Source organism: Rousettus aegyptiacus, unplaced genomic scaffold (genome assembly GCF_014176215.1).
Source record: "Rousettus aegyptiacus isolate mRouAeg1 unplaced genomic scaffold, mRouAeg1.p scaffold_m13_p_15, whole genome shotgun sequence".
NCBI lineage: Eukaryota > Metazoa > Chordata > Mammalia > Chiroptera > Pteropodidae > Rousettus > Rousettus aegyptiacus.
Genome location: NW_023416290.1, coordinates 60,252,215 through 60,272,644, shown reverse-complemented (window position 1 = coordinate 60,272,644; position 20,430 = coordinate 60,252,215). Strand labels below are relative to the sequence as shown.

Genomic DNA, 20,430 nt, shown 5'->3' with positions numbered 1-20,430 from the left:
CACCATGCCCCCAGCCCCTGCCTCCCACACACCGCTGGCCCCAGCAGGTCATGACACGCCAACCAGACATCTCTGATCACTCTAGTGGCCCCCAAACACAAAGGTGGCATCTGCTTTGCTGGCCATAGCCCTCTGGACTTTATTTTCAGCCCCTGGCCTTGGCCAGGGGCAAACAGCTGGGTGAAGGGCAGCATCCTGGCCCCACGCTGGGAGGGAGAGGAGGCTGGAGACAGGGCCGGCAAGGCCACTGGCCAGTTCAGCTGGAGCTGCGGGGGTCCGCGTCGTCTGGCAGGAAGTAGCGCTGCAGAGTGGGCTGCAGGAGCAGCGGGGGCAGCGGCCGCGCAGGCCTGGGCCAGTCCGGGGGGAAAGGCTGCAGGTCCACCCGTGGCAGTGGCAGCTTCAGCGTCCGGATGGAGCCATGGAGGGTGCGGCCCTTCCAGAGCCGGGACACCATCTGGCCTGGGGCCAGCAGGACAGCCCAGTGGGACCCGGCCCGAGGTGGGGAGGGAGGTCAGGGCCCAGGCTCTACCCCGTCCCCACTCACCCTTCAGGTCCTTGGGCCACCTCCACATCTTGGTCTCCTGAAGCCGTAGGATGGGCGGGTGCCTGGAGGCGAGGACATGGGTTGAACCCGGCCAGGCCTCGGACACCCTGCGCAGGCCCCGCCCCGCCCCGCAGCCCTGCTGCGGCTCACGGGCGGTCCCACGGCTGTGGCACCACAGCGTTGAGCTCCTGGGCGGGGCTCCGGCTGTGGCGCACAGGCTCCTCCTGTGGGGAGCCCTGCTGTGCCCGATACTGCTGGCAGAAGAAGTTGAGTGCATCTATGGGCTCCAGGTCCAGCATCTTCGACTGTGACCAGTGCGTCTGCTCCAGAGGCAGCGGCTGGTCCGGCAGCACGGCGGGCGCCGAGGAGCGCAGGCGGATGTCGGGCAGGAGGACGAAGGGCAGCAGTGCCTCTGAGAGTGTGCGTCTGGCCTTACGGATGTACGCCTGTGACAACGGCCACTGGACCTTGAACTCCAAGGTGACCAAGCTCGGCTCCCCAGGGACCGCCAGCGAGGGGGTCCGGGTGGAGGATGTCACGGACACCATGGAGATCTGCGACGAGGCCTCCTTGGACGCGGATGCGAGCGATGAGGTACCGGAGACCTCGGGCAGCGCATCCGACAGCTTGGCTACCATCCCCTTCGAGGTCTCCATCTGCCAGGGAGTGACTGGTGGAGGAGGCACCGGGGCCCAGCGCGGAGCCTGCCCTCCCCCGGGAGGCCTGGGTGGTACTGCTCCCAAGCCGGCCCCCTCTGGCGGCTCTGCAGACACCCTCCCAGAGAGGAGCGGGAAGCCCGGGAGGAGGGGTCTCCGGGGGCAGGGGAGGCTCGGAGCTAGAGCGAGGCAGGAGCCTATGGGCCTCACCTGGCTCTCCTCCCTGGACGTGGGGAAAGCCTTGGGACAAGGCAAGAGGCTCCACCGGGCAAGTGGCCCGCCCCACCCCCGCCTCCCAGACCTGCAGGCGCCGGATCATGTCCTCCAGCTTCTGGCAACAGCAGTTGCGCACTGTGGACTTAGAGTCGAGATCCGGGCCCTGGAGCCAGGTCATCATCTCCTTGGAAAGGAAACCCTCTGGGTCCTGAAGGCCCAGCCCATCCAGCAGCTTCTTGAGTTCGGGCCTGCGACAGGTGAGTCGCCTTATTCTGGGCCCGCCTCCACTCCCCTCCCTCCGGGGGGCGGGGGAGGGGGAGGCAGAGGGGCCTCACCGGTAGGAGGCTGGCGAGTAGAGGAAGTAGGACATGAGCTCCAGCACCACGTCGCGGGACTCCAGGGAGCAGGCCAGGAGCAGCTGCAGCGCCAGAATCACGAACTGCTTCTGTGTCTTGTCCTGAGCGCAGAAGGGTGGAGCGCGGTTGATGCTGGCGGCCCGGGGCGGGGCCGGCGGGGCGGGGCTAGGGGCACACCTGGAGGCTGGGGGGCGGGTCCAGGTTGAGCAGGCGCAGGAGGAGGCTGTGCAGCAGGTCACAGAGGTCTTTGCTCATGTCTGACAGCAGCCTCATCAGGGCGCGCAAGATGTGCACGCGGTCCATCCAGGAGACCTTCTCCAGCTGGCCCATCAACAGCGAGGCCAGGCCTTCCACCGTGAGCATCTCGGGGTACATCTCGGGGTACGTCTGCAGGGGCGGTGCGCTGAGGCCCTGCCCCGGGGCGCCCCAGTCTCCTTCCGCCCTCGACCCCAGCCCGTGCTTCCCATGGGTCCGAGACTCCGCGAACCTCGAGGGTGAAGATGGGGAACAGCTTTCTGAACCAGTTCTGGACGACGAAAAATTGCAGGAACCTGGGCAGATGCTCGTAGCTTTCTTGCCAGAGTGAGCGCCCGTATCGGTGGCCGAAGCGGCGGAGGTAGGTCTCGGTCCTGACGTCAACCTCGCCGGCGCGCCTCTGGGTCGAGAGCTGAAAGCCCTGAGGGGAAGGGGGGCGGCGGCTGCAGGTCCCGCCTTTCCGACCCGCCCCTCCCGCCGCAGCCCTGTCCCGGCGCCCACCTGAGTCGCCAGCTCCTCGGACCCCAGCAGCTCCGGGGAGAGCTGTTCCTGGGAGCTCAGAGACTCTGAGGCCCAGTCCAGAATCAGCGCCTCGCCCTCGTCCTCGCTCTCCTCCTCACCCCGCCAGCGGATCAGCTGCTGCTGCCACTTGGTGTGGCGCCGCCTGCGCCGCCGCAGCCACAGGTCGTCCTGGCTCGCGCTGGGCTGCGAAGGGGAGAGCACGAGTGGCCGCTGGCGAGCCACGAGGCCTTGGGCCCTCCCGCAGAGCCCCCCCTGGCTCGCCTCTTGCCTGGAGCGCGGGGTGGCTGGCGAGCTGGGTGTCGGCTCCGCTGCCCACGACCTCCCAAGGCTGCCACATCCGCTGCAGCACCGCGGAGTTGGGGATCCAGCCGGGGAAGTGGATGGGCCGCTGCAAGTACTGGGGGTGGAGCACAGCAGGGTGGGCCGTGAACCCGAGTCCCGCCCTGTCCCGCAGACCGCCCTGGCAGAGCACCAGGCACCAGCCCAGCTCTGCCGGCTGGCCCCCAACCCGGATGGGCGGGGAACCTTCAGAAATCCGGGGGTGCAGTTAGTGAGCGCTGTGGAAGCTGAGAATGGAGAGGGCCACCCTGACACCCCACATGCTTCCCACAGGGCTCAGCCCCCAGTCTACGAGGGGGGCAGGAGCCTGAGAGGGCTGCCTGGCCTTGAGACCATGTGCAGCAGCCACAGGATCGGTGGCCTCCTGGGCCAGTGACAGTGCCAGACTCGTGCTGGGCAGACCTCGGGCCCTGTCTGGGCATCTGGGGTGGGAAGGCAGTGGATTCAAGGGGCCAGCTCCTGTTCACTTTGCTGCCCTCAAGGGAGGGGACTGGGCCCAGACAAAGCCCACAGGGGACCCACCCACCAGCACTTCTGCTAGGGAGGGTACAGGGCACAACCGCCTGGCAGAGGCTCTGGCTTTGCCCCGTGTGTGTCCCCAGAGTACAAGCAGACCAGGCCCACAGGGAGCAGCGGCATCGAAACCAGGGGGCTGGGGGCGGGCAAGGGCTGCAGGTGGGAATGGCCTCAGGTCAGAAGTGGACACAAGGGTTTGCAGCAAAGGGAAGACAGGGTGCACAAGAAGGGTGCCGCCCAGAGGGAGGAGCCTCTGGGGAGCGTGCATGTGTGTCTCACCTTGAAGGGCTGAACAGATGCTGGAAAGAAGCCCCTGAGGTTGGAGAGTGGCTCCTTGGGCCGCCTTTCCAGCAGCAGGGAGACCTGGGGATGGGACAGGGCTCAGAGCCATTCCTCTGAGCATAGACCCCCACGCCCTGGCAGCTCTGCCCTGGGCAGACAGCACTCCGCTTGGCTGGGTCCCTCACCCTGCGCTGCAGGTGGGACCATGGTGGGACCGGAGCTGCAGGTCTCTCTCTGTGGAGCTGCTCCCACTGTAGCTGCAGATCCAGACTGAGGCCCAGGTAGCAGCTCAGGGAGGACCTGGCCAGCAGCTGAGGTGGGAGGAGGAGTCACAGGGCACTGGGCAGGGTCACAAGGTCAGGACACAGGGTGGGAGGGGCAAGAGGCCTCACCTGGGAAGCCTTGCTGTGCACACCCCGGCGAGTGGGTGGGATGGGTAAGGAGACTTGGGGCTGGCGGGCTTTGCCCGGGCCCAGGGCCCTCAGGTCCTGTGGGGGCAGGGTTGTCAGCACTGTGGGGACTTCAGTGCAGACCCCAGCCTCCCCGAGACTGGGGGCAGCTCTGGGCAAGGCACATACGTCCCAGGTCTCAGTCTCCCTCTCCATGGGGAGGGTCACGGTGCCCTGTTGCCGGATCTCTGTTCCAGAATGTGTGCCCTGGGAGCAGAGGCGGGCAGGTGGGTGTGCAGAGGCCGAGGGTAGAGGGGGGGCGGGACTGGGGGGGTGGGGCGGTCCCACACCCACCAGCAGGGTCGGGCTGCAGACCAGATGCAGGTAGTTGTGGAAGGCCTCCTTGCGCTGGTGCCAGGAGAGGGGGGGCTGGGCCGCTGGGACCACCAGCCCCTGTCTCAGCTGCTGAAGGTCGTGGTCCCGGGCAACTAAGGTCTCCAGGTCCTGGGGGGCGTACGGGGTCAGCTGTTCTTTCTCGAGCCTGGCCATGTGCTGCCCAGACAGCGGCAGTGACCCCAGGCCCGCCCAATCCAGGCGCTGAAGAGGAGTGGCCTGAGCTTCGGCCCTGGCAGGGCTGGGGCACTGGGGTGGGGGGTGGGGCGTCACCTCCTCCAGCAGTGGCTGCTGTGGTGCTGCGGTCTGGTGATGGATGATAGACAAGGCTGCACTGCAGACAGGGATGGCCGCAGGTGGGACACCAAGTGGTGTCACCAGTGGGGTTGGGCACAGGCTGGGACAATGCCCCAGGAGGGCAGCCAGGCCCCTGGGGGGCACAGGAGACAGCTGGGGGAGGGGATGCCAGGACTAGGACAGGTTTGAGGTGGCCAGAGGTAGCTGGGAGCCCTGGGACCACATACGAGGGACACTCAGCCAGCCCCTGACCCAGAGGAGCGGGGCAGGGGCCTCCAGGACAGCTCTACGGGCTTCCGGCGGACCTGAGGCTGGCCACCCCATGCAGGCTGGCAAGCCTCTGCTGCTGGGCTGAGGTCAGTGACTCCGGGTTGGTCAGCGGCAGCGGAGGGTCATCCACCACAGCAGGAACCTGGCCACACAGCTTCTGAGCAGGGAGAGGAGCCTGGAGCCCTGGGCCGGAAGGCTTATCTGCCCACGCAGCCCCGCCTGCCCAGCCTGTGCTCACCACACACCTTAACCAGGTAGGATGTGGGCAGGTAGAGCCGGTGAGGCACCAGGCAGAGGCGCGAGCCCAGTGCCAGCACCAGGTCACCATTGTTGCTGCAGAAGGTCAGGGCCTGAGGGGCACCGTTCAGCTGCAGGAGCCTGCAGGGGTGTGCACGGCCAGAGTCCAGCCTTGCTCCAAGGAGTGGGCAGCAGGCGGCAGCAGGGCTAGGCCCTCTCCCCTGTCCAGCTCCTGGGCCCTGGTGGGGGGCAGAGGTAGGGGAGCCCAGCTGGCTCCCCCCAGGCTCCCATCCGCCCGCCCACCCGCCCTCGGGGCCCCAGCCCACCGCAGCAGGCGGTTCTCGGCGGTCCATATGCGGATGGTGCAGTCCAGGCTGGAGGAGGCGTACAGCTTGAGCGTGGGACAGCAGCACAGGCCTGGGGGCCGGGGCCCAGAGTGAGGGACCATAGCCACTGGGTGGCCGGGGCTTCACCTCTGCCCTGCCCCCTCACCGGTGACGTGGTCCATGGGGTCGTCCTGGGGCCGGTGATCACAGCGCCGGCTGTGGCCCAGGCCAAACTGCACCAAACCGTAGGTGGCACTGTCTGGGTCCTCAAAGGCCACGGTGACACGCTTCCCAAGCGCACAGAGCACCTCCGCGGGGTGGCAGCAGGAAAAGGTTCGCAGCAGGCTCAGGCTCTCCTCGGCGTAAGGGAAGACGCGCCACATCTTGACAGTCAAGTCCCCGCCTATGGGGGCGGAGCCAGGGCTGGGCCTCTGGGGAGGGGAGGGGTTCTCGGACAGGCTGTGGGAGTGGGAGGTACTGACCTGAGGACACGATGCTGTTCAAGGTGGACGCAATGGCGGTGACGGGGCCTGGGCTGTGTGCCTCTGTGCGGAAGACAGTCTTCAGCGCGCACAACTCGAGCACCGACAGCGTGCCGTCCGTGTGCCCCAGCACAGGCAAGTACCTACCGGCGACAGTGGCCTGTTGGTGCGGGCCCTGCAGGCTCGCCCGGCCCTCCCAGGTTCTGGCACCCACCGGTTCTTGTCCTTCCAGGCCTGGGTGTCACTACGATACAGCTCGCCCCCGTGCTGGCGCACCGTCTCCCAGGTGGAAAACGCGCTGGCGGGGTCTGTGAGGTGGCTGTAGAGGTGCAGGCAGCAGGGCCTGGGCTCGGGGGAGGGCGGCGGGCACGAGCGGTACAGCACGTGCATGGGGCAGCGTGCCGCATTGGCACACACCAGGTCCCCAGCGCGGGTCAGCAGCCACAGTAATTCGCGAGGCAGGCAGTAGGCCACGGCGGCCGCGCAGTCGTCGGGCTCCAGCAGCAGTGAGCTCACCGTGCGCCCCGTCGCAGCTGACACCAGGTAGACAGAGCCGTCGGCGCACGCGCACACGAGGCGCGCGGGCAGTGGTGGGCGCAGGAGCAGGGGCAGCGCGGGCGCCACCTGCAGGTGAAGGACTGGCGCGGACAACTGCGCCAACAGCGAGTAGAGCTCGCGCAGGCGCCACAGCTCTACGCTGCCGGCGCGCAAGGAGAGCACAGGCCAGCCGCGGCCCGCCGGCGCCAGTAGGCAGTCTACGTGTCCAGACTGCACCTCGTGGCCCCAGCAGCTCAGTGCCACCTCGCCCACCTGCGCCGCAGCCTGCAGGTCCCACGTGCGCAGCGTCCCGTCCTGTGAGGCCGACAGCACCAGGGAAGTGTTGGGGAGCACAACCATAGCTGTCACTGGGCCTGCGGGAGGGACACGGGTCACTTGGGTGCACCTGAGACCAAGGAAAGGGGAGCCGTCAGCCGGGCTGTGGCCAGTGCAAGGATGTGCAGCTGGAGCCAGGGACATTCTGGACATCCCAGACCTCTTTAAGGTGGAGGGCCGCGGAGAGAGAACCAGAAGCTGGCACGGCGCACCTGTGTGGCCCACGAACACCATCCGGATCTGCCAGTCGGCCTCCCACACCTTCACCGTGCTGTCTCGGGAAGCCGTCACCATGGCCGCAACTTCTCTGCAGTACGCCAGGTCAGAGACGGTGCTGGGGGTGGGGTGGGGAGAGGCCCCTCTGACTCAGCATCACCCCCCGTGAGCACCCCTGCCATAACCGTCTTTTCCTCGCAGACTTGCCTCATGGGACCCCATCCCTGGGACTCCCTCACGTTTTGTGCAGATCCCGGCGTACATCTATGACAGCCCAGGTGTGCAGATCAAAGGTGAGCACCGCCGAGCCATAGGCTGCGAAGCAGCAGCAGGCATGGTGGGGAGGCAGGGGCCCCAGAGCCAGACGCGTAAGCGCACCCACGGAGCTTGGCAGAGGCTGCAGAGGCGACCCGCTGGGCACCAGACAACGCCCTCCTGAACGGAACTTCCAGAGTGCTAGGTGGCCGCCTGCCTCCGCCACTAGCAGCAGCCCCAAGTCAGGCACAGGCAGGCAGCAGATGGGCTCCTGGCCCAGGGCCCAACCCACCCCTGGCTCGCTCCGCCACAGCAGGCTGAGGTCGGGCCTCAATATGGCCAGCCCCTCGGGGCCCCAGCCCACAAAGCGGCCCACAGAACCCAGTGGTCCCAGCACTGTCACCAACCCCGTGAGTGCCACGGGGGCCAGCAGCTTCCCGTGGGACCAGCCGTCCTCTCTGTGCAGGTGCAGGCGGCCAGCGCCATCCAGCACCACCAAGCGTCTACCCACTGGGTCCTGCGCCACGGAGCGGAGCCCGGCAGCCACCTCCAGGCGGCGCAGGGGCTCCAGTCCGTGTGTCAAGCGTGCCACGCGCAGCTCGGCTCTCTTTTCCTGCAGGCAGGGAGGGGAAAGCCTGTGGTCAACTTGGGGGGGGGGCCAGAGAGAATTGGTACACCCGCCTAGGGGAGCCAGGAAGATCCACTGGGATCATGCTGGGGACCCCACGGGGAAGAGCCAGGCCAAGAAAGAGGCTTTGAGGCAGAGGCCCCGGGCCGCACCTTCTCCACAAAGTCATGCAGGCCTGCACGCAGGAGTAGCCACAGCTGGCGGGCACGCGTGCGCGGGGTCATGTTTTGCCACCGTGAGCTCCTGGTAAAAAGCTGAGGGGCCGGCTCCGAGAAAGACGACTCTGCGGGCCAGCGGGGGAAGCGCTGTCACTGTGTGGCAGTGGGCCCCCAAGCAACCCCGGAGGTCGGCCCTCCAGAGGGCCCTGTGAGTTAGGGGACTGCCCTGGGAGCCTTGTTCCTGGTGGACAGAACCCGTGTGTGAGTGAGGCCGGCTCTTAGGGCCGACCACCTTGAGAACAAGGCCAGGCCACCTCACCATTCTTTTCTTCGAGCAACCCGGGGTCCGGGATGTCATTGATATCAGTGTCATACTGGTCTGGGTCCAGAGCCAGGCTGTTGCCTTCTACTGAAAAGGGGTTACTTGCATCCCATACTTCCGTCTCCATTATGGCCATGGCAGGTCTAGGCGGGTCTTGGCGGCTCAACAGCCCTCTACCGCCTGTTGCTAGGATACCAGGCAACGCAAGCCGCGCATTCCACGCAGGACGCAGGCCCCGCCCCAGTGCCGCACAGAGCCCAGGTCCACAGAGTAAGTCTCAGAAACTTTTATTGGAAACAAACGAGCTGCTGCAAAGTGACACTCAGTGCACGCTGCCCAGTGGGCGAGGTTGGGGGTACAGGTGGGCCCCAGGAGCCGGCCCAAGCCCAGGGCGGATAATCACCGGGGCCCGCCTGCCAGTCCCGGGCCTTTTGGGCTGGAGTGTGCAGGACCAGGCCTGAGCCGGTACAAAATACAAAAATAAACTCTGTGGTCCAGCTGGCCCTGCCTGTGTCGGTTAGGGCAGGGCAGTGGCTCCCCCCAGCAGGCCCTGTGCTCTCTGTCCAGTCCAGCCACAGTGTGGGCAGCAGAGCCTGCGGGGGTGAGTGCTATCAGTTGGCTGGAAGCAAAGGGCTATGTGGGCAGTGCCAGGGTCTGGCCAGCAGCTGGGGAGGCCCTGGGGCTCCTCAGGTGGGCAGGTCCAGGCGCTGGTTGAAGCTGGATGAAGATGCAGCCTCCACCTCTTGTCACATACAGATCACCGGGACCCTGGGTGGAGGGTACACAGCAAGCCTTGAGGAACGAACACTGCGAGACCAGGCAGAAGTGCCCACCCTGGGCTGCTCACCCCAGGCTCCAGGGAGCCAGGACACACCTGTCCTCCATGGTGCTGGGCTCCTCGGGGCCACCATCACTGCCTCCGCGCGCCTCATCCTCCTCCCCCAGCTCCATGTCCAGCTCGTTGCCCGCCTCTGAGGGCGTGTAGGTGGATCCGCTGGGGGTGGGGGTGGGGGGGACTTGGTCTTAGGACTGCCTGCCCCAGCCTGCTGCTGACCCCAGGGAGGATGTCCAGGGAGGACAGGTCAGGAGCGGGGTGGGTCAAACAGCAAGCTGGGGGAAGGGATGTGGACGGCGCCAACCTGATGGAGCGGCAGCTGAAGAAGACAACCCGTTTCAGCCGCTTATTGTAGAAGAAGTAGTTAAAGGACCACAGGCTGCCATCCTCCCCAAAAGGGTCCGAGTCCAGGTCCGGGTTGTAGCTGGGGAGAGTGAGGGCAGAGGCTGCTGGTATGAGGGCCCAGCTGCCACACACACCTAGGGCCCACTTGCAGGGAGGGCAGCCCACCTGTAGATGTCACATTCGGCCAGGCAGATCTCCTCGTCCACCGCGTTCCACAGCTGTGGCTTCAGGGCCTTGAAGTCCTCCCGCACGGCTGAGAACAGACTGCAGTTGACTGCATTCACCACCTAGAACGGTCATAGCCAAGACTGACTAGGTACCAGGATGGCATGCACAGACTGGGGGAGCCCAGGGCCACAGAAAGTGGGGGAGGGCACTGGGGACAGCTGTGGGGCTGTGGGTCCCTCCCCACTCGCCCTCACCCAGCTGAGGCTGGGCTCCCGGCTGAACTCATGGCTGCGGGCAGTACTGAAGTCGTAGTCAGGCCGGAAGGACTCATTGAGCGTGGCGATCAGATAGAAGAGAGTCTTTCGGCTGCATTTGTCGCTGAGGGGACCCTCGTCCTCGCCACCTTGGCTCTTGCTTAGTCTGCACAGAGAAGTGTCAGTCCAGCTCTGCCCTGCACCCAACGCCCCCAGTGGGCCAGCCCTGCCCCAGCTCACCTGCTGGGGCTGAGGCCAGAGGTCTGGGGCGGGGACAGTGCCTCCAGCACATGTGGCTGGCCCTCCTGGCAGAACTGCTTAAACATGTGCTTGTCGTCTCCCGCCATCTTACACGAGTAGCTTTCAATCCTACGGGAGGAAGGCAGGACCATGGAGCATGCCACCCCCAGGGTCAACTCAGGGCCAGGGCAGTGACCCCTGACATCAGCCCCTAGAGTCCCGGCCCCACCTGCCGATGATGTGGGCATCTCCCGTCTCCACAGTCAGCTGTGAGTTGATGGCCTCGAAGCTTGAGTTCTCCAACAGCTTCATGTCCTTAGGGAGGTGTGCTGAGCTCCCAGGGCCTAGTGCTGCCTGGGGACAGGAGGCCAGTCCATGGGCATTTGGCCCCTGGGGCCCCACCCTCAGCCCTCCTCTCCCTAAGTGGAACCACAGTAAACATGCTGGGGCCCTCTCACAACCCGCTCCAAGCCCTCGGCACTGGGGGAGATGATCCTGTCACCTGAGGGTGGCAAGTCTAGGACCTGCTCAGCCACCCCCCTCATTCCAGGTTTGGAGCCGGGCTGGAGGCCAACTGGGGACCCTGCCCACCCAGGGTTGCCGGTTTAGTCTCTTCCTCAACACTCCTCATCTGGACAGAAGAGCCCCGACCACAAAGATGGTCACTGTAAGCCCGCGAAAGGATATGACGCCTGCAATCCCCCTCCAACCCGACTTCTCAGCCAGGGTTAGAAATCAGGACACCTGGGGCTCGGGCCCTGCGGTCACCTGGACGTGGCGTTCTTCCCTGCTCTACCGGCTGCTTCCTAGCGAGAGGGAAGGAAACCTATAGGCTCTGCCGTTGCTCTCTAAAACTGTGCCTAGTTTTTTTGGAAGCGGAGGCAAGCCCCACGCCCCCTGAAGCGCCGGTCCGCGGGCCCCTAGGGCGCTCCAGGCAGCGCCCGCCTCCCGGCCGGGGCCTACGAAACCCCAGCCGAGCCACTGCGAACCACAAACCCCGGGAGGCCGTGCGCCCCCGACGCACGCGCGAGGCCTGCTGGGGGCTGTAGTTCTGGAGGCCCCTAGACGGCACTGGGCTCAGATCCGGCCCCTACCTGTTTGTGCTGCGTTCTAGCTGGCCAGGCAGAGCCAGGCCGGGTCAGGTCGGTTGGCGTCGGTGCAGGTGAGAAGGCGGTGCGGGCTCCGGGCAGCGCGGGCTCCTCAGGACCGGAGGGCGGCGCCGCGGCCTCCGCTCGTGCCGCACTGTATCCAAGGGAAGAAGCTCCGCGGCGACATCCCGTTACTCCCGGCCTTGCTGGCCCAGCCGGGCTGCCACCGCGACATAGCCTCGCCCCTGCACGGCGCCCGACTATCGCGACCGACCTTCCCCCCGACCGCCACAGATCGCCAGAGCGAGCGAACGACCGACCGACCTCTGCCTCCCGGGCCGGACAAAAACAAGCGTTCGCAAGGCCCGGCCCCACGCCTCTGAATGGCCGGCTACAGCCGCCGGATCGAAAACTCGGAGAGCCATTGGGCACATTACCCGCCGCTCAGTCCTGTCTTCCGCTCCTACTGGCTGCAGCACCTGTCCGTCACTTTTCTGCCGGCTGAACCCTCCTTTCTCCCTGCGTTCATTGGTCACGGGCCTTTGCCTGCCCCGCCCCTGCTGCCCGCCCGGATTCCCGGGATCGGCTGGCGGCCCAGCGCGGTGTGGGCGGGACCCGTCCCAGGAGCTGGCGGCGGGAGGGGTTAGCTAGAAGGTAGCTGAGAGTGGCGGTCAGCTCCGGCCAGGTCCGGGGGTAGACACGGACCGTCGGTCTGCAGCTCCGCCCACTCTGCCACCAGGGCGAAGGAGCCGCGCCTGCCTTCCAGTTGTGGCTGGCGCTTCTGTCCTTGACACTTGGCCCCAGCCTCGCCTGCCCTGTCTGGAGATCGCATCCGTCCTGGCAAAGCGGGAGGGTCAGTTTCCTCCTCCTCCGGGGCTCCGACGTGCTGGCCTCAGCCGGAACTCCAGGCTCGCGGCCCGGGTTTCCGGCCGGCACAGGCGCTCAGTGGGCTCGGAGGGCAGGGTCAGGGACGGACCGGAGATGGCGCCGCCGGCGGGCGGAGCGGCGGCGTCCCGGGACCCGGGCTCGGCCACTGTGCTGCTGGCCGTGCATGCCGCGGTGAGGCCGCTGGCTGCGGGGCCAGACGCCGAGTCGCAGCTGCGCAGGCTGCAGCTGAGCGCGGATCCCGAGCGTCCGGGGCGCTTCCGGCTGGAGCTGCTAGGCACGGGGCCCGGAGCGGTGAGTGGGGACAGCAGGCGCGCGCTGCCAAGCGGCCTGGTCGAACAGAGGCCAGGGCCCTCCGCTTGCCCGCTGAGTACCCTATAGCGGTTAACTTTCCTTGCTTCCGTTTCTTTGTCTGTTGAACGGGGATAATGTTGGTACATACCTTTATAGGATTACTCACGGTTTCATAAGATGATGAGTCAAGAGCTTAGATCAGCGCAAGTGGCCTATGAATGTTGCTTCATATGCCTTTGATCATGCAGTACGTGTTGGCGGGAGGCACTGAGCCTGGACTCTTCCCCTCCTCAGGTCAGTTTGGAGTGGCCCTTGGAGTCAGTCTCCTACACCGTTCGAGGTCCCAGTCAGCATGAGCTGCAGCCTCCACCAGGAGGGCCTGGAACCCTCAGCTTGCACTTCCCTAACCCTCAGGAAGCTCAGCGGTGGGCAGCACTGGTCCAAGGTGCCACCGTGGAGGGACAAAATGGTCAGTGGCCTAGAGCAAATTCGGTTGGTCAGAGACTGTACGGGGAGGGAGTAGGAGTAGGCCCGCCCCCACAGGCCTGGGTGGAGGAAGTAGCGGGGAAATCTGGGCTCACCTTACCAACTGCTGGGCTTCTGGGAAGACTCCTAGGAGAGAGAAAGTGGAGAGAAGGAACAGAGACCAAAAGCTAGAGCCTAGAGCAGGCAAGTGTGCAGGGGCAGAGCAAGTAGGTGGGGCCTCAGGACCTGGTGGGAAGACAGACTATATCAAGAGCAAGGAGAGGGTACTCAGTTGGAAAGCGACAGGCTCAGATTCGAGCTATATTCATATGGGGAGGACTGAAGAGAAGAAGGACATTTGCAGAGGTGCTTAGGAGATGGAATTGCTGAATTTTGTGGCTGTTTAAATGTAAGAATTAGTGTTTGAGACAGAAGGACGGGGGACCGAATACCATTGGCAACTCAGATTGAAGGCCAGTTTGGGAGGGCATGGAGGTGGCCCTGTACTTACATATCTGGGGGAGCGGCAGTAGATGGGTCTGAGCTAAAGCTGGTGCTCTGGCAAGGTAAAGACTGCGGGTAGGAAAGGTCAACCCAGGTCATTCAGAGGAAAGCAAGAGGGTCTGGCAGGCAGACAGTGCACCAGGAAAAGAGCCCACAAATGTGCCAGAGGAGATGCCAGAGGTCGAGGAAGAAACCCCAGACAACACGGCATGTGCAGGAGAAAGGCTTTTTCCATTCATTTGTTTACTCACTCACCACATGCAAACTCGGTACTGCTCTGGACTTAGCACTGCTTCGGGTCTTGAAGAGTCCACACGAATGAAATTTCACATCTCAGTCCTTATGGAGTTTGCATTTCTAGAGGCAGGGGAGACATATAAAATAAATAAAATTCTCAGATGCTGGAAGGGAGGAGTTTGCAAATAAAAATGGGTGACCGTGAAGACCTTCTTAAGAATACACTTGAGTGAGATTCGAAGGTCGAAATGTGAGCCAGAGAGTAGTGGGTACAGCAGGCTTGAGGCGAGAGTGTGCAGTGGGCATATGCTGGGTGCGGGTAGCTCAGATTACTGAGGACCTGAGCTGCATCAGCTCCAGGGGGGCTGGGCCACAAGTGGGAGGGAAGAGGAGGAGACAGTTGGGCCCAGCCCAGGGCCTGAAAGGCTCTGTTAGGAATGGGAGCAGTCTGAGGCGTTCTGGGTTGAGCGTAGAGCTGGGAGAGGATTGGAGGTCCCTGAGGGCACCAAGAAGCCATACTGAATGCAGGGCTACTGGTGAGCAGGAAGGGGCAGGTTGCTTTAGTTCTGTTGTGAGGCCAAGGGAGCCCAAAAGATGTGGCCTAGCCTCTGTGGAGGAGGGGCTCAGGTGGGTCCAGGACTGCAGAGCCCAGGTGCAGCTGCAGCTCCGAGGAGTTGGCAGGGACCTGAGGGGTTTGCAAGGGCCAAAGCTCAGGGGAAGGCCTGGCTTGAAGTGTGTCCAAGGCAGAGCCCCAGCATGGGCTGAGGTGAAGATGGAGGAGACAAAGACCCTGGAAGCCGAGGTGTGAGGGCGGAAGCCGAGGTGTGAGGGCAGAAGCCTAGGTGAGTGATCGGCTGGAGGACTGGGTCTTGGGAGACCACCGGCCCACCCTACACCTTTTCTCCTAGGCAGTGACAGCCTGCCTCCAGCCCTGGGCCCCGAAACATGCCCCACTTCCCCACCCAGCCTTCCTGAAGTGCCTGCAACCAAGGTCCCCCAGCCCAAGGTGGATGTTCCCTGGAGCCCAGGAGACTTGATGGAGAAAGGTAAAGGCAGGTGGCCAGAGGGGGTTGGGGGAAGCAGTTGTGCCAGGCTGTGATGGTTTTCTCCCTGCAGAAGAGCTAGCAGGGCGCCTGGCCTGGGCCATCGGGAGCGGGGATGAGAAGCAGGCAGCCCAAGCAGCAGCCGCCCTGGCTCGGAATCATGTGGCCCTCAGTATCAAGCTCCAGGAAACCTGCTTCCCTCCTGGCCCCATCAGGTGAGACCTGGGACTTCTTCCTCACCCTGCCCTCCCAACCCTCCCAGGTCCCCCACCATTCCCCCGACCTACATTCTGGCCCAGGCTACAGGTCACAGTTGAAGATGCTGCATCCTCTGCCCACGTCTCACTGCAGGTCCACCCCCACTGCACCATTGCGGCCCTCCAGGAGCAGGTGAGCCCCAGGTCTGGGCGCCCCACTGGGGGTGGGAACCCTGGCTGATACCGCCTAGCACTAACATTCTGGCCCTAGGTGTTCTCAGAGTTCGGCTTCCCACCCGCGGTGCAGCGCTGGGTCATTGGGCGGTGCCTGTGTGTGCCCGAGTGCAGCCTTGCTTCCTACGGGGTTCAGCAGGACGGGGACCCTGCTTTCCTCTACCTGCTCTCAGCCCCTCGAGAAGGCCCAGGTCAGTCTTGATTGGGGTGGGGTGGGGTGAGGAAGGTGGGGGTGCAGCCTGACCTGGCTCTGAGACCCACCCCTTCTACCATAGGACGCAGCTCTCAGCATCCCCAGAAGATGGCTGGGGAGCTAGACCGCCTGTTCCCCCAGTCATCAGGGCTGCCCCGAGCCCCTCAGCCAGCAGGCTCCAGCCTGCCCAGCCCCGCCCAGGTAGGCAAAGGCCCTGGGCAGGTGGGCCTGGGCTGCTGTGGGCACTGGAAGGAAAGAGTATGCAGCTGTTGTCTGTCCGCCCCAGCCCGGCTGGTCCTGCCCTTCCTGCACCTTCATCAATGCCCCAAGCCGACCTGGCTGTGAGATGTGCAGCACCCAGAGGCCCTGTGCTTGGGGTCCCCTTCCTACAGCCTCCCTGCAGCAGCCACAAGAGGTACTAGGGGGGTGGAGAGGAGGGAGGGGTTGGGAACAAGGGAGCAGAAGAGCAAAATGACCCACTTCCCCACCCAGGTCACAAGAAGAGAGGATGGCCCTTCCCTCCCAGGCCCGAGGTCCCTGGACTCCCTCCTGAACCTCTCGGAGAACCTCAGCTGACTGCTCACTGGTGTCAGAGCCAGACTGGGGAGAGGGGCCACTAGTTGGAGTCATTAAAAAAGCTTCTGAACCAGCCGAGTGCCCCCACTGTGTGCGGATGGGCCACTGGGGGCGCGCAGCGCAGGACAGCCCCACAGGAAACTTGGCAGAGATGGGTGGGGCAGGGCCAAGCCCTCAGCACGCAGAGCTTCCCAGCTAGGTCCACGAGGCTGTGCAAGAGTGAACTTGGACCCAGGTCCCACGGTCCTAGGGACATGGCTCTGAGATCTCTTTCCACACCCCATGGGCTTGCAGAACCCCATCCCGTCTGCCGACCAGACCCCACCGGCCCACCATGAGCCCCTCACTCAGCCCTTCTTTCTCCCACTCAGCTCTCACCGTCCCAGCTGGTGCCTGCTCCTTGAGACGGCTTCACCCAGGATGCCCCTCACAGTCCCCTCTTGGAGACAAGAGCTTAGAAGCTAAGAGCCCTGAGCCAACACCCTGTGCTTTTAAGGCCGCATCTCCACGACCCTCCCACCACTGACAGACCCACCGCTGCCACCAGGCTGTCAGGCCTAGACCCAGCTCCTATTGCCTGTGGACTGCTAGGAGGCACCACCTGATGGCACTCCTTTACCCCGCTAGCCTCTCCCATCCACCCAGAGGACCAGGAGCTTATGGCTTCTGGAGCATAACCGAGAGCTGTCCACTTTGCCAAGCCACACCTGGTACCAACAGCTCTTGTTAGGCCTCTCCCTGCTGTCCTTAGGGTGAAGGCCAAGGGGTTCCACACTGATGTTTGGCTGATTGCTCTAGGCCTCTGTCCCTGTCTTGTCAGGCCCTTTTCACCCGTGACCAGTACTCCCCACCCCAGTGAGTGCTGTCCCTTTCTCTAACAGCTGCATTCTGTACTGACTGGACTCCCAGCCATCAGTGAGCACAGGGCACTGCTGGCCACACTGCGTGGACATCCCTGGAAACTCTGAGGGCAAGAGTCTCAGTCCGAGTCCCCTGCGAATCTACTCACATCACACAGTAGCTCAAACGTGTACACTGAGAAACTTAATTTATTTCCATGATGGAGGCTGAAGGATCTGGAGCTGGAACCCGGTCTCCTGCCCCCTCCCCTCTTGTCCCAGAGGAAGAACGGCCGAGAAGGCCAGCGGAGGCCCTGAACAGGCCAGGGTGGCTCCTTGCTTGGCTTGAGGGCCCATTCAGGCAGGATGGTGCGCAGACACTGGGCAGGGTCACTTGGGCGGCCGATATGCCAGCTTCCGACTCTTCAGGACTGACCACTTATGCCGCTTCATGGCATAGACCAGAGGCAACAGCAAGCCCATCATCATCAACATCTGGGGGCAAGGCAGGTTCAGAGGGGAAGGTGAAAAGGACCCCCGCCCAGCTCTCAGCCCCTCCTGTGCCCCGCGCCTGCGCTGTCACCTTGAGCCCCATGCGCTTGCGGTGGTCGTGCTCTGGCTCAGATGCCCAGCGCAGAAAGGTGCACACGTCCTTGGCTACCTGAGACATGCTGGCCGGGGTGCCTGGGCCAAGGACAAGTGGTGAGGGCTGCTGCTGGGGCGCTGCCCAACCACGGGCACCCCTCCGTGCATCCCCTCCATGGAGCAGACAACCTCCTGCCCAAAGCTTCAAAGGGATGGAACCCCTCAGGCACACCGGGGCCCCTGAGCTAGATGGCAGCGCAGGCTGCCCACGTGCCGCCTCAGGTGCCCAGACAAGCCCCAGCCAAGGAGGGGGCAGGACCCTGGGACCAAGAATCCAGTGGAAGCATCCTGACAAATGGGGAAAGGAGGACCCGCGTGCCCACCCCCAGGGCAGGGGCCTCACCATCGTCAAACTCCAAGACCTCGTCGTAGATAGGAGGAGCCATGCCAATGGCCTGGCCAGGGAAATAGGGGTTGAAGTAGAGGCCTTCTCGCAGCGACACCCCGGTGGGTGGCTCACAGTAGCCCGTGAGCAGGGAGAAGACGTAGTCCTCACCACCGTGCCTGGGACCAGATCCGTGCCTCAGCCCCTGGTTTGAGCTGGACCCTCCCCCTCCCTCCTGCAGGCAGCTGAGTACCTAGCTCGCACGATGTAGCTGAGGTCAGGGGGCAGTGCTCCGTTGTTGGCCGCTCGCGCAGCCTCTGGGTTGGCATATGGTTTGGGGAAGTAGTCTGACAACTTCCCTGGCCGCATGAACATCTCCCCGTCCTCATTGGGGCCATCCTGGACCTCCACCTGCCGCGAGAGCACCGTCACTGCCCTGCTGCTGCCCACCACGGGGGAGCCCCAGGCCTGGGGCCAACACAGCATCACCAGGCCCCCACCTCTTCCGCCAGGGCCTTTGCCTCCTCTTCGGTGTAGCACACGCCCACCAGGTGGCGGTAAGCAACAAAGTCCATGCTGTGGCAGGAGGAGCACACCTGCTTATATACCTGGAAACCCCTGCGGATGCTAAAGACAAGGAAAAGGTTAGGGGCTCTGAGAACTCCACCCCACCCAGTCCACCCAAACACTCCCCCAACCAGCCAGCCGCACACCTGGTGTGGTCCAGGGAAGAGAGGAGGCCACGGTGGGACCACGGGTAGCTGGGGGGGTGCAGCTCCAAGTCACTGGCACTCACGGCAGAATGCAGAGCCACAGCAAGCCCTGCACCCCCTGCCGCCAGCATGCCCAGCGCTGACAGCATCACTTTCCGGCCCCGGGACAGACCGGACTTCGACGACAAGGACACTGCCTGCAAGAGCCCCGCTCAGCGCCTCCCAGAACACCGCTCAGCCTTACCTGGGGAACTGACTCTGAGCCCACCTCTCTCACTCATTTACCCGGCCACCTGCTGGGAGGCGCCAAAAGCACACCCTGCGCCACCGCCCGCCCCACTTCCCTGCGATTGGGCCCTGAGAAGAGGGGAGTGTGCGGCGTGTCCCTGGAACCTGGGCCGGGGATCAAACCGAAGTGAGCAAGGGTGTTGGGGCAGGCCAAGGTCACAAGCAGCTGGCCGAGGTCAGGCTGAGGTCATGTCAGGACGCGAGCCCGGTCTGGAAGGCCAGAGCTGGAGCGGGCCTGGGCGCGCCCCCCGAGGAAAGCCCTCCGCCCGGACCGGGCGGCGAGCCCGCCTCGCCGCCCCCACGCTCGGCACGAGGCGCCTCTGCTACCCGGAGTGGGCGCCCGGCCCTGCTCCCAGGAGACACCTGGGTCAGCAGGCAGCGGAAGCCTGGCAGGGGCGCCCGGTGGCCGAGGCTGCCCGCGGCTGCCTGGCGCGCGCCCGGAGCCTCCCTGCCGTGACCTTCACAGGCTGCAGGGGCGGCGCGGCGGCCAGGGTCCAGGCCAGCGCTCACCTGAGGCGTCCGCAGCGGAAGCTGCCCGGGCCGCACGCCGCACAGCAGACCCCGGGCCCGCGCGCCCGGCAGCCCCGCGCCCCGCGGGCCCAGCACTGCCCCGCGAAGCGAAGCCGCCGCAGCCGCCATCTTGGCCCTCTTCAGCACGGCGGCCGCTCCCGTCGGCCCCTGCGGCGCCACGGGAATTTAAAAGTCGCGAGAGCAAGGGAGCGCGGGGCGGAGGGGGCGGGCCCGGGATCTGTCCGTCAGGGCCCGGGCCCCGCCTGGCCGCGCTGCTCCAGTTGTCGTGGAAACCGGATGTTGGGCGGGGCCCCGCCGTGTTTCCCTGTTGTCGTGACAACACCCAACTACCGGTTTCCGCGTCTTGGCCACTTATCTCCGGGGCTCGGCGGGGCGGTGATGCGCCCGCCGTGCCGGGGCGGCTTTAGTCGGTCAGGACCCCACGGTATGTCCGAGGTCATGGAGCGCTTTCGTCCAGCCGCATGCCCTGACCTTGGCGTGTTGGCGAAGCGGATCCTGCTCCTCTGGGTTTCAGGGCAGACAGGCCTCCTAGAGCAGTAGGGTGGGGGTCTCTCGGCCGCCTCTACCCTCCCGCATTCCCCCTTGACCCTCTCCGGAAAAAGGAGGACACTCCGGGGAGGCCAGAGGCCTCTGGGCTGTGGCCCCTCACACCTGCCCTGTCCCGCATGGGCTCGGGGGTCTTCTCCGGGATGAACACTCTGTGCTCTCCTTCATCCAAATGACAAGGAGCACATATGCCTAGAGCCTGTCAGCCACAGAAACCAGGAGCATGGCAGCCAAGGGCCTTCAGTCCTTAGTGAAAACGGAGGAGTAAGGAGCTCGGAAAATTTGTCTTCCCCTTCTCCCTAAGGGCAAAAAAATCTAGCAAAAATTGTCAACTTTTTCTGAACTCTGGAAATTAAGCAAAGGTAATGTCGACCTTAAAAATAAAACAGCCATTTCCTGTTTCCAGGAAAAAAAAAAAAAAGAGGGGGGGAGGTTATTTGGGAATACCAGAGA

At 64.5% G+C, this 20,430-nt stretch overlaps 4 protein-coding genes across 6 annotated transcripts; 1 reads left to right on the top strand and 3 right to left on the bottom strand.

The window, feature by feature from the left end:
• Positions 1-137: 137 nt before the first annotated feature.
• Positions 138-8,695, bottom strand: WDR97 (WD repeat domain 97). The gene is given in 23 exon segments (XM_016131775.2): positions 138-459; positions 545-606; positions 695-1,191; positions 1,193-1,664; positions 1,752-1,873; positions 1,950-2,159; positions 2,260-2,640; positions 2,692-2,946; positions 3,684-3,767; positions 3,872-3,997; positions 4,079-4,342; positions 4,430-4,579; positions 4,742-4,802; positions 5,071-5,192; positions 5,281-5,413; positions 5,599-5,689; positions 5,765-6,001; positions 6,081-6,223; positions 6,295-6,991; positions 7,166-7,287; positions 7,409-8,037; positions 8,205-8,335; positions 8,530-8,695. Coding segments are annotated over 23 exon segments (5,322 nt in total). The 5' UTR covers positions 8,660-8,695; the 3' UTR covers positions 138-256.
• Positions 8,696-8,803: 108 nt separating this feature from the next.
• MAF1 (MAF1 homolog, negative regulator of RNA polymerase III) lies at positions 8,804-11,749 on the bottom strand. Of its 3 annotated transcripts, none has more exons than XM_016131804.2 (8): positions 11,469-11,749; positions 10,604-10,728; positions 10,375-10,503; positions 10,135-10,300; positions 9,878-9,999; positions 9,672-9,791; positions 9,407-9,526; positions 8,804-9,300 (listed from the first exon to the last, which is right to left on the bottom strand). In XM_016131804.2, the coding sequence occupies exons 2-8, from the start codon at positions 10,684-10,686 to the stop codon at positions 9,279-9,281; spliced, it is 762 nt and encodes a 253-aa protein (XP_015987290.1). In that variant the 5' UTR covers positions 10,687-10,728; positions 11,469-11,749; the 3' UTR covers positions 8,804-9,278. The 3 variants fall into 3 exon arrangements, with proteins under 3 accessions (XP_015987290.1, XP_036089092.1, XP_036089091.1); XM_036233199.1 differs by lacking the exon at positions 11,469-11,749 and adding an exon at positions 11,143-11,186; XM_036233198.1 differs by lacking the exon at positions 11,469-11,749 and adding an exon at positions 11,119-11,140.
• A 592-nt stretch (positions 11,750-12,341) lies between these two features.
• Positions 12,342-16,165, top strand: SHARPIN (SHANK associated RH domain interactor). Its single transcript, XM_016131801.2, has 9 exons — positions 12,342-12,641; positions 12,936-13,110; positions 14,756-14,893; positions 14,964-15,105; positions 15,190-15,280; positions 15,359-15,512; positions 15,597-15,715; positions 15,801-15,929; positions 16,007-16,165. The coding sequence occupies exons 1-9, from the start codon at positions 12,444-12,446 to the stop codon at positions 16,088-16,090; spliced, it is 1,230 nt and encodes a 409-aa protein (XP_015987287.1). The 5' UTR covers positions 12,342-12,443; the 3' UTR covers positions 16,091-16,165.
• A 954-nt stretch (positions 16,166-17,119) lies between these two features.
• Positions 17,120-19,563, bottom strand: LOC107503471 (cytochrome c1, heme protein, mitochondrial). Its single transcript, XM_016131803.2, has 7 exons — positions 19,411-19,563; positions 18,613-18,809; positions 18,400-18,526; positions 18,153-18,310; positions 17,918-18,078; positions 17,513-17,613; positions 17,120-17,424 (listed from the first exon to the last, which is right to left on the bottom strand). Exons 1-7 carry the CDS (start codon positions 19,537-19,539, stop codon positions 17,320-17,322), a joined length of 978 nt encoding a protein of 325 aa, XP_015987289.1. The 5' UTR covers positions 19,540-19,563; the 3' UTR covers positions 17,120-17,319.
• Between the last annotated feature and the right edge of the window lie 867 nt (positions 19,564-20,430).

What these genes read in the sequence shown, in the direction of transcription:
- SHARPIN (XM_016131801.2), top strand. Translation starts at nt 12,444, where the DNA reads ATGGCGCCGCCGGCGGGCGGAGCGGCGGCGTCCCGGGACCCGGGCTCG. An exon ending in CACCGTGGAGGGACAAAATG is followed by an intron (nt 13,111 to 14,755) that starts GTCAGTGGCCTA and finishes CTTTTCTCCTAG; the next exon opens with GCAGTGACAGCCTGCCTCCA. An exon ending in GCCTGCCCAGCCCCGCCCAG is followed by an intron (nt 15,716 to 15,800) that starts GTAGGCAAAGGC and finishes TGTCCGCCCCAG; the next exon opens with CCCGGCTGGTCCTGCCCTTC.
- LOC107503471 (XM_016131803.2), bottom strand. Translation starts at nt 19,539, where the DNA reads ATGGCGGCTGCGGCGGCTTCGCTTCGCGGGGCAGTGCTGGGCCCGCGG. An exon ending in CAAAGGCCCTGGCGGAAGAG is followed by an intron (nt 18,311 to 18,399) that starts GTGGGGGCCTGG and finishes CTCTCGCGGCAG; the next exon opens with GTGGAGGTCCAGGATGGCCC. An exon ending in GGTCTTGGAGTTTGACGATG is followed by an intron (nt 17,614 to 17,917) that starts GTGAGGCCCCTG and finishes TCCTTGGCCCAG; the next exon opens with GCACCCCGGCCAGCATGTCT.
- MAF1 (XM_016131804.2), bottom strand. Translation starts at nt 10,686, where the DNA reads ATGAAGCTGTTGGAGAACTCAAGCTTCGAGGCCATCAACTCACAGCTG. An exon ending in TCTGGCCTCAGCCCCAGCAG is followed by an intron (nt 10,301 to 10,374) that starts GTGAGCTGGGGC and finishes TTCTCTGTGCAG; the next exon opens with ACTAAGCAAGAGCCAAGGTG. An exon ending in GGGAGCCCAGCCTCAGCTGG is followed by an intron (nt 10,000 to 10,134) that starts GTGAGGGCGAGT and finishes TGACCGTTCTAG; the next exon opens with GTGGTGAATGCAGTCAACTG.